The 16,179-nt window shown below is 41.3% G+C and overlaps 1 protein-coding gene across 3 annotated transcripts in view; it reads left to right on the top strand.

The window, feature by feature from the left end:
- Nucleotides 1-272: 272 nt before the first annotated feature.
- Nucleotides 273-16,179, top strand: part of mllt10 (MLLT10 histone lysine methyltransferase DOT1L cofactor) — a 41,131-nt gene continuing 25,224 nt past the window's right edge. For all 3 annotated transcript variants that reach the window (XM_072450675.1, XM_072450674.1, XM_072450673.1), the window contains exons 1-6: nt 273-666; nt 10,190-10,269; nt 12,523-12,577; nt 14,578-14,687; nt 15,003-15,106; nt 15,440-15,533. In XM_072450675.1, coding sequence (XP_072306776.1) covers nt 504-666; nt 10,190-10,269; nt 12,523-12,577; nt 14,578-14,687; nt 15,003-15,106; nt 15,440-15,533 — 606 coding nt within the window. In that variant the 5' untranslated portion in view covers nt 273-503. The remainder of the gene's footprint in view (nt 667-10,189; nt 10,270-12,522; nt 12,578-14,577; nt 14,688-15,002; nt 15,107-15,439; nt 15,534-16,179) is intronic.

Raw genomic sequence — 16,179 nt, 5'->3', positions numbered from 1 at the left:
ACTTATCGAATTGTATGGGGCATTTTGGGCTAAAAATAATGGGGAAAACATGACAAGCTTTAACAATGTAACGTGGGCCTATTTAAAGTAGCTATAGCTGCATTTCAGTAAGATTGTTGACCTGAGATTGTTTCCAGTCTGTAAGGCCTGCGTGTAAAACAAAAGATGGGTTAAAGGCAAATATACAAATCGTACTTTTTGCAGCATTTGTTTTGTTTGCCTGTTACTTCCTGGAAGGACGCGCGTACGCAGCGGCCTTACGTCATTACGTCATTACGTACTTCCTGTTCTCTACGCCGTCCCCCTCTCCTACTCGTCGTAGCAGAGTGAAGTGGATGTTTTGGTAAAAATATTGTATTGGATGGGATGTAAACACGTTTCAAATGTGACACGTCGACCGCGTGGGACATACTCCGGTGTAGCGTTGGAAAGACGGCCGTCTTCATTCAAGGTTTTGGGTTATCTGTACATCGAAATCCTCCGCATGTCCGCTTTTTTCGTAGATGGTCTCCAGCGAGCCTTGTCTGGCGGAGGACGACGACTTCTTGAGGAATAACATGAAGGAGATGATAGGCGGGTGCTGTGTTTGCTCTGACGAGAGGGGCTGGGCGGAAAACCCCTTAGTTTATTGTGACGGACACGGCTGCAACGTCGCTGTGCACCAAGGTAAGCTGTTTGTGTGTTAGCGCGGCTCGGTGTAGCTGTTAGCTCCGAGGCTACAGCGCTGTGTTGGTGCAAGGTTATGGAGAGTGTGCAGCCTCTGCCCCGGGCTCAGGTCACAGTCCTGCGGCATTTGTCATTCCAGCTCTGCTTCTCTAGCCACGGTTGAAACGAGCCTGCAGCTTTGTGTTGTTCAGCACAAGATGCATGCACAGTTTAGTGTCAGCATTCATTTCAGCATAAAATGCACTGCATATGAGATGCAGGAGTTAGTAGAGCCTGTTTTGACAGTAGTGGCAGGTGCAGTGACAGGTGTAGTGACAGGAGGCTATGGCTTGTGTGTTTACAAACTGCAGTTATGTCACTGACTGCTCTCCAAGCGCGTGTCTCTACAAACGGCCACTTTTTACACGCATTATAACTAAACTATATCAACCAGAATTGTATTTATATAGTATATATATGATATATGGGTAAAATCAATATTTTTTTCCACAGACTTTGGCCATCTGATATTTATTAATTGGCTAACTTTAGTAATCCGACAACAATAAGAAGGTTTCATCCTTTACCACTCACTACAAATCTACATTATGAATGTAAAAACTGAATTTAATGCTGAAATGCCAGATCTACGTTTTTATTAATTATGGGTCATTATTTATATTATACAAAATAACCAAATCTTATTACTATGTGTTAACCATAAGCCACATTCCCCAATTGTTCTTCAGACTTTAGTAAACATTTATCGACTAAAGCCCAACAATTATGTTTTTTGTAGCAGACACTGAATATGCAAATTAGTTATACATCTTACAATGTATATACAATAGAGCTTACTTTTTACAATGTGCAGATCTCAAGTATGAGGCAACTGTGTTTATCAGCATTCATAAGTGGTAATGACAATTGAATTACAATAATTATAAAAATACTAATTATTAAAGGTGCACTATGTACGTTTTCTGAAGGACGAGTGTCTAATAGATGATGACCATGCTTTGCCTGGTTCCACAGTATTTAGTCAATACTTGGCCTGGTGGCGTCACCTGCTTGTCTCCATGGAGACCTCCATGGAGGTAGAAAGGTTTTATTCCATACTATGGAACACTCCAGGCACAGCAATAACTATCTATCTAGAGTTGAGGAAGTTTTTGACCCTCCACTAGAAAACGTGCATTGCACATTATGTAGTACATGATAAATAACTGCTGATATATAACTTATTCCACATTCCAAGTAACTGCGGTCAAATTATTGTCAAAAAGAAAATACTTCCATTAATTTCAAGTTAGTCAAGTACAGTTTTCTTCACACATTTTAAAAGAAGCTACGACAACGTCGCACTGCTGTGTCTATGTACACATTTTTCTGGAAACTCAAACTTAAAAACAGACAAATCCTGGATGGATGGATATTCCTGCTGGTCGTGGTGGACAGATTTAGTCCAGGAAACTACAGATGCAGCCTGAATAATCCTGCAGCTCCAAGTGAGAACCTTAGAAAACAAGTGACTGTCTTCGACCAAATTTATACTCATCTAAATTCAGTCTTGTTTTGGCCCATGGCTCAAATATTGTCCAATATAATTGTTGGGGCTTAACTACTATGGGTGTATTATTTCAACTGGTCACATTCGGTCTGGTCTCTTTGTGCACTGTTTTGACATTTTTATGTAAATAAGTTTGTGCTGCGAAACAAAGTTCATACCAATAGTGCGTCTTTACAATCACTGAGACATTATTTTGCAACCAACAACATTTTTGACTAACTGATTTTGATTTTGGTGGTGTGATGGGATACATGGGTTCTTTTGAGTTAAGTTTAGTTAATTCAGTTTAGTTAAGTTTAGTTAATTTCTAATAAAAAGTATACTTATCATACGTATAACCAGATCAAAAGCTTGATGTTGAGCTGTTTATTTTCAGACCCTGTGGGAACTGAGTTGTTTACAAGTTGTTGTGGCTTCACAGATAAACACATTAGACCTTTACAAACGGCACACACAGCAGGAGATCTCCCGGTGATTCTTCCAATATGTGGTGTACATGCACATAAATATAAATTAGGTCCGCTTTACGTCTGTATTTAGCATTTGAACATAGGAGGAGTGCGTGAGATGATGATGTTTCAGCGCGGCAGCTAACTGCTCAAAGCTAACGGAGAAAACAAAGTGTGTCCATGATCCAATGCACACTTTAAGTAAATAAGAAACAAAAGCATGTGGTGGAGTGCACAGAGCTTCATGAACAGTGCACCAAACAGGGCTGGACAGACCCTCTCCACCTCTGGACAAACGACAGACTCACCAGCACTCAGCACTAGAGCCCTGGAAGTGGAAAAAGTGGGTGTGACTGTGTACAAAATACCTACTAGCTAAAGTCTGTCTGGACGTGCATGTGTGTAAAGGGCTATTGAAGCTCCGGTAGTATTTACTTTCGCTTTAACATAGACACAAACAATAAAACAACTTGTCTGTCCACAGTGGACGGACTGGAGTTTGTCATCACGGCTGATCTAAAACGAGAGTACGTCCAAACATTTCTAATATTTTCCCAGCTATTGTTTACCTCGTGCAGTTGAATGCCTCTCCTAGTTTGCATGTAGCGGGGATCTGAGGACACGCTGAGTTGAGATCTGGGAGATTAAACCACTACACCTCAATCATAGCCAGACCGATACATGTCGGTATTGTCGACATTTAAGGAAGTTTGGGGTGCCAATAGTTGATATAACTTCAAATATATTTGTTAATGTAAAATAGATAGTTTATAGGCAGCCAATCATAAAAAGTGTGTCAGTCTCTATTCATTTTGGCGATGTGTCTTGGCTCTGAGTCCCCCGGCTCCGGCCCCGCCCCCCGGCTCCGGCCCCGCCCCCCGGCCGGCGCCGTACCGCGTTTACACAAAGGAAGAACTGATGAAACTGCGGAGAACAGTCGTCTTACCCGGAGATCGTCACGTTATCCCGTCGCAATACTGACCTAACCTAATACTGATGTGCAATTCTGTCGTATGTGCAATTGCTGTTGGAATTCATGTGCAATTACTGTGAAATTCATGTGCAATCTATGTGCTGTCGTGACACATATTCATGTGCAATTACCGTCGGGATCACATGCAATGGTATTTATTTATTTATTTGTCTATGGGAGTTTTTATTTATTTATAGGAGATCTTCTACTGAAAGTGTTTTTCAGACTTCCTATAAGTGATCTGTTCTTCTGTATCTACCTCTGTATCTACCTGCGTTGCACCAATGAAATTTCCCCATGTGGGACAATAAAGGAATATCTTATCTTATCTTATTTTAAATTGGGTTTATGGCTCGAGCCATTCCATGGAATGGAATGCGACGAGTCCATGGAATGGCTGGAATGTGACAAGTCTTTGTTCTTGCCTGGTTTCTTCCTCTTCTTATTATTCATGGTAATTTTGCCACAACTCGGGCATTTTTGACCCCCTGAACATCGATGAATGTCACACATGGGGTCATAGGTCACACATGGGGACATAGACGCCCGAACTCCAATAAAATGGAGGTTGCGAGAACGCCCGTCGCAACAGTGCCGACTAGTTCAAAAAAGAAAAAAAACATGAAACTCTTAATCTTTGGCCTAGGCACATGAAACTTGGGACAGTGATAGAGCTACCTCTTACGAGTAAAACACACCTGGCAGCATCGCTGTGTGATAAAGAGGAAGTCAGCCATGTTGAATCAAAGTGGCACTGCCACGCTTGACTTTTTTTTCTTCAAAATCGTACTTGTCCTAGTTTTTTTGTCCGATCGAGCTCAAAACAACATTTTTTGCATCTAAAGACATTGAAATTGAATAAATATTCAAAAGAATGTTGATATTCTTTACGGTCTCCGCATAACACGCCCTCAAAAAAGGCTTAATTCACAAGTCACGCCTATTGGAATTGATCTACGGAGCTCATATTTCACTCACTAATGCATTTTTATGATCTGATTGGAAATAAATACCCATGTAAAAAATGTACTCTATAGCGCCCCCTACCCATTGTGTGAAAAACTCAACATTGTCTGATTTGTTTGAAACTCATGTGGGACAATAAAGGATTATCTTATCTTTACATTCTCCTCGAGACGCCATGAAAACAGTGCATTGCAGATATTGTGTATTTTCACATTTGGCCAGCAGAGGCGCAATGAATGCCTTCACTTCCTCTTTTATTTTGCTTTATTTATTTGCTCTCGTGTCGTGGTCTTAGCATTAGCGTTAGCATCAGCATTAGCGGCGGGTCTCTGTTGCTAGGTGAGGGAGGTACAGGGAGGACCGGGTTTAAAGAAAAAAGTCCTAAAGAATAAAGTCCTAAAGAATAAAGTCCTAAAGAATAAAGTCCTAAAGAATAAAGTCTAAAAGAATAAAGTCTAAAAGAATAAAGTCTAAAAGAATAAAGTCTAAAAGAATAAAGTCTAAAAGAATAAAGTCTAAAAGAATAAAGTCTAAAAGAATAAAGTCTAAAAGAATAAAGTCTAAAAGAATAAAGTCTACCGCGGCTTGAATTCTTGTTTTAGAATTGTTTTTAACCTATGGGCATTATAACATTTCACGCTTTGCTGAATAAACTAGGTAGTAGCAGATCTACTGCTCAAAATGTAATTTAAGATTCCTCCCTCAAACAAATCAAACAAATTATCTTTCCGTTACATGCAAATTGGTTATTACCAATCTTAATTCTAGAATTATAAAATAAGATAAGATAAGATAAGATATTCCTTTATTGTCCCACATGGGGAAATTTCATTGGTGCAACGCAGGTAGATACAGAGGTAGATACAGAAGAACAGAACACTTATAGGAAGTCTGAACAACAACTTTCAGTAGAAGATCTCCTATAAATAAATAAAAGCATATTTCTGAACATACAGCCATGCATCTTTGTACATTAGATATATATTTTGCTTATTCTTTGTCGGTCTTCTGTATTAAAACCCCAGCCACTACGTTTACATGCAGTCCAGAAAAAAATATAACTGGCCTCGTCCAATTTAAACAGATTTTTCAAAATACATTGAATGTGTCTCGGTTCAAATCTCAAAGTCTGTGTGTGCATCTAACTGCACCAGGTAAGAAACAGCCAGGAAAGTATTAGACATGTCTTTGGAAGTGTATTTTAGATCAGCAGAGATGACAAACTACTGCCCCTCAACTAGGGCTGCACAATTCGGCAAAATATCCAACTGCAAATCTTCTGACTAGTAATGTTGATTGCGATTAGTTTTTATAATGGATTCTGCTCAAAATACGAAATTGACAAAAAGACTGAAATAGCTGAACTGACAAACTAAACGATGTTTGACATGCAGAATAAAACTGCAGTTGGCTAATTCCGTCCATTAGAATTGCTATTTTGATGCAGTTTGTTTAATTGTGCATACCTAGCCTCCAATTCAGACTAACAAGTGTAGTTTTGTTTTGATCTGCTCAGTTAAGGTGCACTTTATTAATCCCTCGTGAGGGTAGGGTCGTCGCCGTAACCACAATATTGCAATTGCCACTCTATTATCACTATAACCGCAAAAGGGCTCAAGTGACCGCAATGACCACAAGTGAACTGTTTAGTGATGAACAGTTTCATGTTTTCACTCCATCTGCCGTTTAAGAAAACGTTCACCATGTTCTGCCATCAGACTCGGCGTGAGTCAGACTGGAGTTTGGCCTTGGCTTTAAATTAATTTTGTCAATTAGTCCATAAATGCATAGCACAGACACAACAGCGCAGGTGTGCCTAACTTACCATTCTGCTATAATAATGACTCATTTCAGACTTTTTTGGCATAATATTGGCCATTAATATACACACGCATACTTTTGCCTGCTGTTATTTTTCTTATTTACTTCTCTATCTATACATCTCCTTCCGCTTATCTGATTCTGATTATCCGGGGCCGGGTTGCAGGGGCAGCAGTCTAAGCAGGGACTCAAGACTTGCTTCTCCCCAGACACTTCCTCCAACTCCTCCGGGGATCCCGAGGCGCACCCAGGCCAGCCGAGAGACATAGTCCCTCCAGCGTTTCCTGGAACAGATGTTCAAGCAGCGGCTCTACTCCGAGCTCCTCCCGTGTGGCCGAGCTCCTCACCCTATCTCTAAGGGAGCACCCAGCCACCCGGCGGAGGAAACTCTATTGGACCGTTTGTATCTGCAATCTTGTCCTATCAGTCATTACCCAAAGCTCATGACCATAGGTGAGGGTAGGAATGTAGATTGACGGGTAAATCGAGAGCTTTGTCTTTCGACTCAGTTTCACCACAACAGTCCAATGCATCACTGCATCACTGCAGACGCTGCACCGATCCGCCTGTCAATCTCACGCTCCATCCTTCTCTCACTCGTAAAAAAGAGCTTCTTCAACCAGCGGCTTCACACTCGGCTGCAATCCCAGTGCGTCTCGGTGCATGTTGCAGGTCGGGGTTTGATGGAGCCATCTGCAGACAGCAGAGATGAGATCCTGTGGTCCCCAAACCAGACACCCTCAGATCCTTGACTGCGCCTAGAAATTCTGTCAGCAATGCGAACACAGCTCCTGCTCCGGTCATACAGGGACCGGACCCCGCACTCCCCGAGGGACACGGTCAAAAGCCTTCTTCAGATCCACAAAGCACATGTGGACTGTTTGGTCAAACTCCCATGAACCCTCGAGAACCCGATGGAGAGTATAGAGCGAGGCCTGATAGGCCTCCCTTACTTCCGGTGTACTGTTATTTTTTGTTGCTATAATTCTAGTACAACCTCAGTTTACATGCATTATTAAGGACCACACAGCATATACTGTAAACAGCGGTGCACAAAGTTACAGCAAGGGAAATAGTTTTCACCGTGACTGCCCTACCTGATGGAAATTCATTCTCGGCATTCGACCCATCCTTCAGGGAAGTTCCCGGAGGAAACCCACTCAGACATGGGGAGAAACATGTAAACTCTGCTCAGAAAGGCCTGGTCGGGTTAAAATGGAAGTTTAAAAACTACCGCCGATTTAAATGGGTTTATTTGCGCAGCTAAAAGCAGAGCCGCTGCTAACCATATGTTGTGCCCCCAACCCACTTCTAATGTGTAATACAACCTTGAGGTGACTATTTCAGATTTCAGATTATGTAGATGTAGATAAGTAATATTATTAGCAAGTAATATTATTATTAGATAAGTAATATTATTAGCAGTTCAGTCTATTATGAGCCCCCCCTGTGTCCCTAAATGTTCCTGCTTCATCCCTGTTCCAGGGTCACTTCTCCTTCTCTTTTGTACTGATCAGGCTCTAGAAAACACTACAGGCAGCAAACTATTGACACATTCAATTGCATTTATGAAACCGCGATTTCGACTTTTGTAAGAAGTTGAAACATTTTGGCTTTACGCACGCCTTGTTTCAATCTCTCTATTTCACAGTTTCTAGTTTAATATCAGGTAAAGACCGTTTTGCTCCTTGTGGTTCAATGAATATGTATGTGGAGTGAGAACGTCTGAACTGTGCCCCTGATCTGTCTGTGTCTGTCTGTTTGAACTGTGCCAAACCTCTTATGGAGAGAGAGGCAACACTTGAGTCTAAGTGTGACTTGATAAAGAACTAAAGATAGACTATGGCTACTGCCTGTTTAATTGCAAAAAGAACAGTGCAGCTGCAACAAAGATGGCCTATTATGTAATTCAGTCAGAACTGCTTGGTCAGTTTGGTGCCCCTCGGGGGACTTGATGCCCGTTAGGTGCGTAATTGGAGTGATAGCAAATAACTTGTGAGAAAAGCAATTCCTCATTTCTGCAAATCAAATGCTCCGTGTGAATTATGTCACTTATATGGCTGCCAATAATGTGGTTGTATGCATATTTGCTGTTTTTATTAGCAGTTCAAATTATAACGTTTTGGTGCTAATGCTGAAATACCAGGCGGTCTGAATGTACCTCAGCTGCTGCTCGCTCCTAATCGGTTCTTTTAGCTGCATGAAGACTGGGACAAAAGTGGTCTGGCCTGGTCTGGGGGCAAAGACGGATTGTGTTTGGTTGCTTAGCGCACCCGTAGTTCTCTGTGTATGTAAACTTAGTGGCTGCTGTGACATTTCGATGCTGTAATGTTTGATATTTGGTTAATGCAACTGGATTGAAAGGTTTGTCTTGGACTTCAACATTCCCACTACGGTCAAAACGGAAATTTAATAAAATATCTGTGATTTGAGCCTACCTCAGAGTTTGGCAGGTATTTTGTGCAGGTTGGTTGCATACTGCATGTTACACCAACTACTGTGCACTGTGGTGTGTATTTGACAAATGCATGGCAGGGTCAGGTGGATTTGTGTGAGAACAATCATCTAATTAATTACTCAAACTACTCCAGATCACTTTGCCTGACTCGCCAAAATGTAACAATTGATATCTACCGTATACATATTCAAGCACTATTTGCTAAACTGACACATTCTAATGTGGTTAGGGGTTTCTTTATTCGAACTCGATAACCTGAGGATATTTTGTTCTCTGAAATGTGGATTATAACCCGTGGATTATGAGCTCTGGTCAGATCAGACATAATCTGAAAATGTGAAGAGGTAGGCTATTTATGGAGTGCTGCTTGAGCTGCAACTTAAAGTCTCAGCCTCGCTCCTATCACTAGAATCAGGGCATTACATCAGCAGATTGCTAAACATTTCTATCAATCAAAATGTAACACAACACTGCAAAAGTATAATTTATTAGTGTATCAAACTGTATAATTACAACATTTAAACTCTTAGGCCATGGATATAAAGAGACATTTGACCATAATGTTAGATACTGAAGTAGATACAGGTTTGGTCGTGACACATGAACTCATGATTCACTCAGATAGAATTAAACTGCTGTCATTGTCTTTTTAGTTCCACTTGTGGTAATGACCTCCCATTGTGCTTAGTGCAGTCACTAGACGTATGATTGTATTTAAATCACATTTTTAAAGTAAGTAATGATTTCAGGACTATTATGTTAATCTATAATCGTGATTATTTAGGTTTCAATACAAATGTAATTATCTTGATTAAGCTATATATATAGGAGAATATTAGATATTTACTTTACAACAGTTTCTCAGTAAACATCAATGGTTCTGTTGAATTCACTGTCTCTTCAATAAGGTTAGAGTTGGGGATGTACATTTTCAAACGGACTTTGTTAAGGGTGTGGTGTGTGAGAGGTGAAGCTGAAGGGTGGGGTTTCATAAGGACTGGGCAGATAAAAGGTGTGAGATGTATCCTCAAAAATTATATGCAAATATGCAAAAGTAGCACATTGAGTATATTCTCTATAATTAATTATTAAAAGTGACAGTAAAAAGAGCTGATTAATAATAAAGAAATGTCTTGTATAATTAACTAAACATGGCCCATTTGTGGTTAAATTTATAGTCCATTAAGGTTTTGTCCAACACTTTAATCTCAATCCATACATTTACAGGCTCATTTTAGCACACTCGAATGCATTGTAAAAATATCATCTGAATATCGTAATAAGCTGATGGCTCTGTTTGTTTGCAGCGTGTTACGGCATCGTGCAGGTGCCGACTGGGCCGTGGTTCTGCAGGAAGTGTGAATCTCAGGAGAGAGCGGCTCGTGTGGTGAGTCTCACATCTCTTATGTCTCTTCTTTACATTATATTACAACAACATAATGTGTTGATGTCAAGATGGGTAATGCAATGTTATGTGTCACACATAACACACATATAGTCCTCATAGTACACTGCCTGTCCAAGAAGAAAAGTGGCACAGTTTTATTTGGAAGGACCGCCTTCAGCTTTAATTTCAGCACACATTCGCTGTGGCATAGTTTCAATAAGCTTCTCTAATATCAAAATATGTATTTCCATCCAGTGTGTCATTATTTTTCCTTAATTGATCTTGTATTGATGATGGGAGAGAGTGACCACTGCACAAAGCCTTCTCCAGCTCGTCCCACACTCACTGGAGTTCAGATCTGTAGATTAGCTTCTGCTTCTCCTTAGATGTTTTCTCTGCTCGATGCCAATGATTTGACGCTTCTCAAACACACTGACATATTTTCCATGACCAGGGGATTTGTCTTTCCACTTGTTTTTTGCAGAAATGAGAAGCAGCTCACTGCATCAGTTGGGTTTAAATACTGTGTTGCAGCTGAACGATCATCACCCATGCAGCACTTATCCAGTAGAATATTCTTTTTTCCGGACCAACAGTGTATATGAGAGAGGCAAAATGTTATGTTGATGATCCTTGTTTAGTGTGAAAATAATAAGTAACGCTATCTGGACCCCCAAAAAGCATACTGGAATGGCCAGACATAAAGATTTGCACATCTAATACATTATTTAACCACAAACAAAACAGCAACTAAACTAAAACCACCAAAGGAATATGCAGGAATCTAAAATGGTTGTTCCCAGCGTCACTCTTCAGTCGAGCATATTAAGAGTGTGTTCAAATTTGTTACACATTTTAGTCCTGATGTAGACTTGGTCCAGGATTAATTTAGGCTTTTATTCCTGGTTTAGTCACAATTTTGATGGTGGTGAATGTGCAAGTGTGAACGCACACTTACCAAATGAACTGTCCAAAAGGATTTAATAAAACACAAATAACGTCGTAATTACAGAACCCGGTCAAGCCCCATTACTTAAGCTGTGCCGAGCTCCTGTTGATTATCTCATCGTGTCACATTTCAGTCCGGTCGCTGGCACAAACCGCTCTATCAAATGAATTGTGACCAGAGGATTCATGTCAAACACACAGCGCTGCCAGTTTTCACAGCCTTTCACAGATTTTCACAACTGCCTGCACTAGCAACACTTTCTGTCGCCTGCGCCGCTCCCCGCTCCCTCCGCCTCAGCCAAACCTGGAGCTCCACACACACTTTCTACCAGTTTCACCAAATGGTTCACTGCAATAGTGTGGACCAACCGTGTCAGGAATGTTCTATGTGCAGCGGTCATGTCGGAGTAAGCCAGATGTGGATTTGCAAAAAAGATGCATAATGCGGGAATTTTAAAACACAGGAATATGAAATATAGCTGTGATATAACTGACATCTGACCAAACAACTGCATGTTTAATTGTTATTGTCAAATCAAATGTGTTTCTGGAGTTGAAATAATGTTTTTGCTCTCATTGGGTCCGTGTGGAATTCTTCAATGAGACACATAATCATGTCTTAACAATATAATAACAAGAGCTGAAAAATAAATAACTGACTATTTTAAAAGCAAAATGAGGTAGTTTTGATAGATGGACTAAAGTACTATACGCTTTTGTCACATTACATCTTTTTTAGTTTGATTATGTAAAGCTGGTCACAACCGTGAGGAATAGTTGTCATAGTAACTTGAAGGAAAATGTAATATTTCACGGTTGTTTGGTCATTATCTCAGAGCAATTGTGAAGAACTGTTAAGTTGTGTTTTTTTTTTTTCCCCCTCACAATAATTGTCACTAAAATAGTTACACACCAGTTACATTTGCAGATCAAAGACCAAAAGACATTCAACCATCCACAACCACGTTTGTTGTGGACCACCGGTACTTTGTGCACACATTCAAACGTCTGACATAACCTGACTGCGCACAGAAGAGGAGTCGCGTCATCGCTCTAATGATTCATGTTATTGCACATTAACAATGCAATACATACATTGTGCAACAGCAGCTAAAGAGCAGTTTGGGAAAGTTCACACCATGAAAAAGTCATCGCCGCAGGACTAACGACATCCTCAGTGGCATATAGCGTGTAGCAGAGGTTTCTGGCTCCGTGCCCAGTGGTGCGTAACCTGCCGCCTTCGTCTCCCGCCGCTGCATATTTGTCATAGCTCCGCGCTAACTTCTACTCCTCCTGTACCTGCAGAGGTGTGAGCTGTGCCCGCACAAGGATGGAGCCCTCAAGAGGACGGACAACGGAGGTACCTCGCACTCGCCCCTTTCACACACTGTGGCTTGTTTTTGTCCATCCAGGAGGTTTTAGTGGCGTTAGCTCGCGGGCTAGAGTTATGTCTCCTCTCTGCCCCTGTACCGTCCCGGTCTGAGCGGCCCATGTTTTACGAGTGTGTGTGAGTGTATGTTTATGAGGGGGCGGTCCCGGGATGGGTATAGTGCGTGGCCTGTGAGGAGTCGTCTCTAAGGGTTCACCGTGAGGTCAGCGCGGTGGAGACTGTAAATATTCTGTGCGTATGTGTGCGTGGAGGGGAGCACAGCTGTGGGATTGTGTCCAGGCCTGCAGGGAGGCATCAGGACAAGACTAACACACACCGTTTTACTACTTTCTCTTTTATTTTAGCCTTCCCATGACCCCGCTCTCCCTCGCTCCTGCCTTTTTAGCTCCCCATCTCTCCATCCCTCTCCATCTCTCTTTTCTGCCCCGCACCCAGAGTTCATGGCAGCTTTCTCTTCACTTGTTGATCTGTGTGGTTGTGTCTGTTATTTCAGGTGGGACAGTAATAAAGTAGAGTGATGGGATTAGTGTGAAACGGGCATTTGATCCTGCATTTTCACTTGTAGTGGGGAGATGGATTGAAAGTTACAAATAACAGATGACCATAAATAACAATTTAACTTAGGGCTATGCAATTAATTCAATTTGAATGGAGATGCAGTCCTTTTTTAATTGTCAAGGATTTTTTAATTGCGAGGTGTATAGCCATTAAAAGCATGTGGTTTGGAGCAGGACATTTCAACATTGTTTTGTAAATGGCACTGATGAAATGTTTTTATTATTTAAGTTCATCAAATTAATATTGAAAGCTATTTTTGATAAAATAAAAAAATGTCAAAAATCAATATTATTTTTTTTCAAATACTTGACAATATTGAATTGAGTGGATTGATTTGGTTTGCAGATGCCATTGACACTGGTGCGCCAAATACTTTTGAGCTCCGAGAATACATTTCAGTCCGTTTGACATACATCGTCCTAAATTCTTGTCAAGATGCTGTTAAAAGCCTCACACAATTTTCAGCAACGTTGTGGTATGTTTCCAGGCCTTCCCAGTTCAAAATCACACATACATTTTTATTGTTTTAAGATTAGTGACGGAAAACTACGTGTCACGACATATCAAACATTGGGCCTTTGTCGAGTTTGTAAATCGTGTGGTTGTATTATGGTCAACGAGGATTTCTTTGTTGCATATTTACAATGCATTAAAGAGATTTGTACAGTCTGTATTTCATATCTTCGTTGCGGTTACAGTTGTGGAAGTACGAGTAAAAGATTTCGACTCATTTAGACAAAGGGAAGGTCATTGGAGGCCTGATGCTTGTCGGGTTAAGAGCGTGAATGCTCGATTAGAGTAGGAAGCCTTTGCCTCTTTTATAGTCCTGTTTTATAGGCCTCTTCCAGATTCTTGGAGTGCCTTCAAAACAACAACATGCCCCCATTTCACACTGGCTCCCTCCCCTGTGCCCCGCCCCCTGCCCTCCTCCCACCGTCCCGTTCACCAGGTCAAAGGCAGGCCACGGGTTCAACTGTAAGTTTAAGCCTGTTTTTGTTTCCGCTATGGGGGAAAAACAGACACCTCAGGCCTGGCTCCCACCTCTAGCTGACCTCCGGTTCACCTCAGCGGACTCCTCCTCGGCGCGTCGTCAATTCTCTTGCCACTTTGCCATGCCCTGCTGTCACTCCGCCGCCCCCAGTTTGTCTTCCCTGACAGGCAGCTGTGTGTGTGTGTGTTAGGCCTCAATAAACAACTACTTAGGTAGATTAACTACAATTTACAAATTAAAGCATTTTACGACTCCAGGGTTGAAAAGTTGAACTGGTGATATTTATGTGCAGTATGTGGTGCTGTCAAAACCATGATTGGGATGTTAATGTTCAGTCTAGACTTTGTTTAATGCTTTTTATGGTGATATTTATTCCCCTTTTTGTGCTAGAAATCTGATGGTCCGCCTCTTGTGTTTGCAGGCTGGGCCCATGTGGTGTGCGCTCTTTACATACCTGAAGTAGAGTTTGCAAACGTCTCCACTATGGAGCCCATTGTGCTCCAGTCAGTGCCACATGACCGCTACAATAAGGTAATGACCAATTCACATTATTGGCCAAAACTGGTATAAAATGGCTACGAGTGGCCTTCACTTTTGTGTATTCCTTGAAGGTTTTGACTTGTATAATATCTTACATTTAAGATAACATTTTCTGACCTTTTGTTGAAGCAAATTAGTTTTTTGCGATGTATAAATCAAGAGAGGAAGTACAAGGTCAAATCTCTATTTTGTAACTAAGCTCAGATAAAGTGAGAAATATTTCTTTGTAATCTTGTGATATGAAATTATTCCTTGAATATCTTTCTTGATCATTCTTTTGTCCTCGATATTCTTTTCGGCTCCTAGACTTGTTACATTTGTGAGGACCAGGGCCGAGAGAGCAAAGCAGCTACTGGAGCGTGTATGACCTGTAATAAACATGGCTGCCGGCAGGCCTTCCACGTCACATGGTGAGACCCACTGGCTTCACATTAACCTCATCAGACAAAGACGAGGACTGTTTGCCCTGTTCCTCACCCAGAGTCATGACACCACAATGGCATGCGTATTTACGGCATATAAGCGTAGTACTAGTTTCCCATGTGCACTACTTTAAGTATTGTTGAATGGTTTACACCCATGACTTTGGATACATTTAAGCTTATTTTAGCCTTGTGTCATACAAGGTTTAGTCCAGATGAAGACATAGTACTAAGAACATCTTTTATGAGGTGTGAAAGATCACATAGGTTTATGGAATGCATTATACTTTTATAACTCCTCCTTTCTGTGTCTTTCGTCAGTGCCCAGTTTGCAGGCTTATTGTGTGAAGAGCAGGGATCAGATGCAGACAATGTCAAGTATTGTGGATATTGCAAATACCATCACAGCAAATTGGTAAGTGTCAGTTGGAGTGATTTAACCACACCTTGTGACCAGACGGCATGTCATCATTTTTGGTTTAGTCTTTTTTTCTTTTCTTTTTCTGCAAATGCTGAAGAATAGTACTTTTTTACATTGGAAAGTAGGGCTGAACGATTAATTGCATTCGTGATTTAATCGCAAATATGATTGATTATTTAATGGCAAAGGCCAGCGATTCTGACCCTTTCAGAAGTGCGTCCTGCATCTGGAGGTGAACGGAGCAGCTCTGTGAGGATCCTGCTCCTCCTGCTCCTCCTGCTCCTCCAGAGTCCTCACTAAACAATATCAGCACTGACCAATATCAGCACTGACCATGGGCTCTTTCACTCCCTCTCTTTTCTAAATAGTAAAACTCTCTCCTCTTCTATGATATAGGCCTACATAACTGTTGCTTGTGCATTTCTATTGCGTCGTTAGTTTGTGAGAAATGTGAAAGGTGATCCCAGTGTTGTGAGCCTGCTCCGTGGTGATCCACGACGACACGGTGGCCTAATGAATAGTTGTGCGGTTCCCACTGTGGAGGTGACGGCGCACAGCGAGAGGAGGCGCTCTCATTCGTTATGTAAAGAAGTGTTCTATGACCCTGGCACTGAAAATAAACACACAGATATCATTATTA

The sequence above is a fragment of the Eucyclogobius newberryi genome, unplaced genomic scaffold (genome assembly GCF_026437365.1).
Source record: "Eucyclogobius newberryi isolate DKJ021-1_F unplaced genomic scaffold, fEucNew1.0.hap1 SCAF_18, whole genome shotgun sequence".
NCBI lineage: Eukaryota > Metazoa > Chordata > Actinopteri > Gobiiformes > Gobiidae > Eucyclogobius > Eucyclogobius newberryi.
This window is presented reverse-complemented; position numbering and strand designations above follow the sequence as displayed.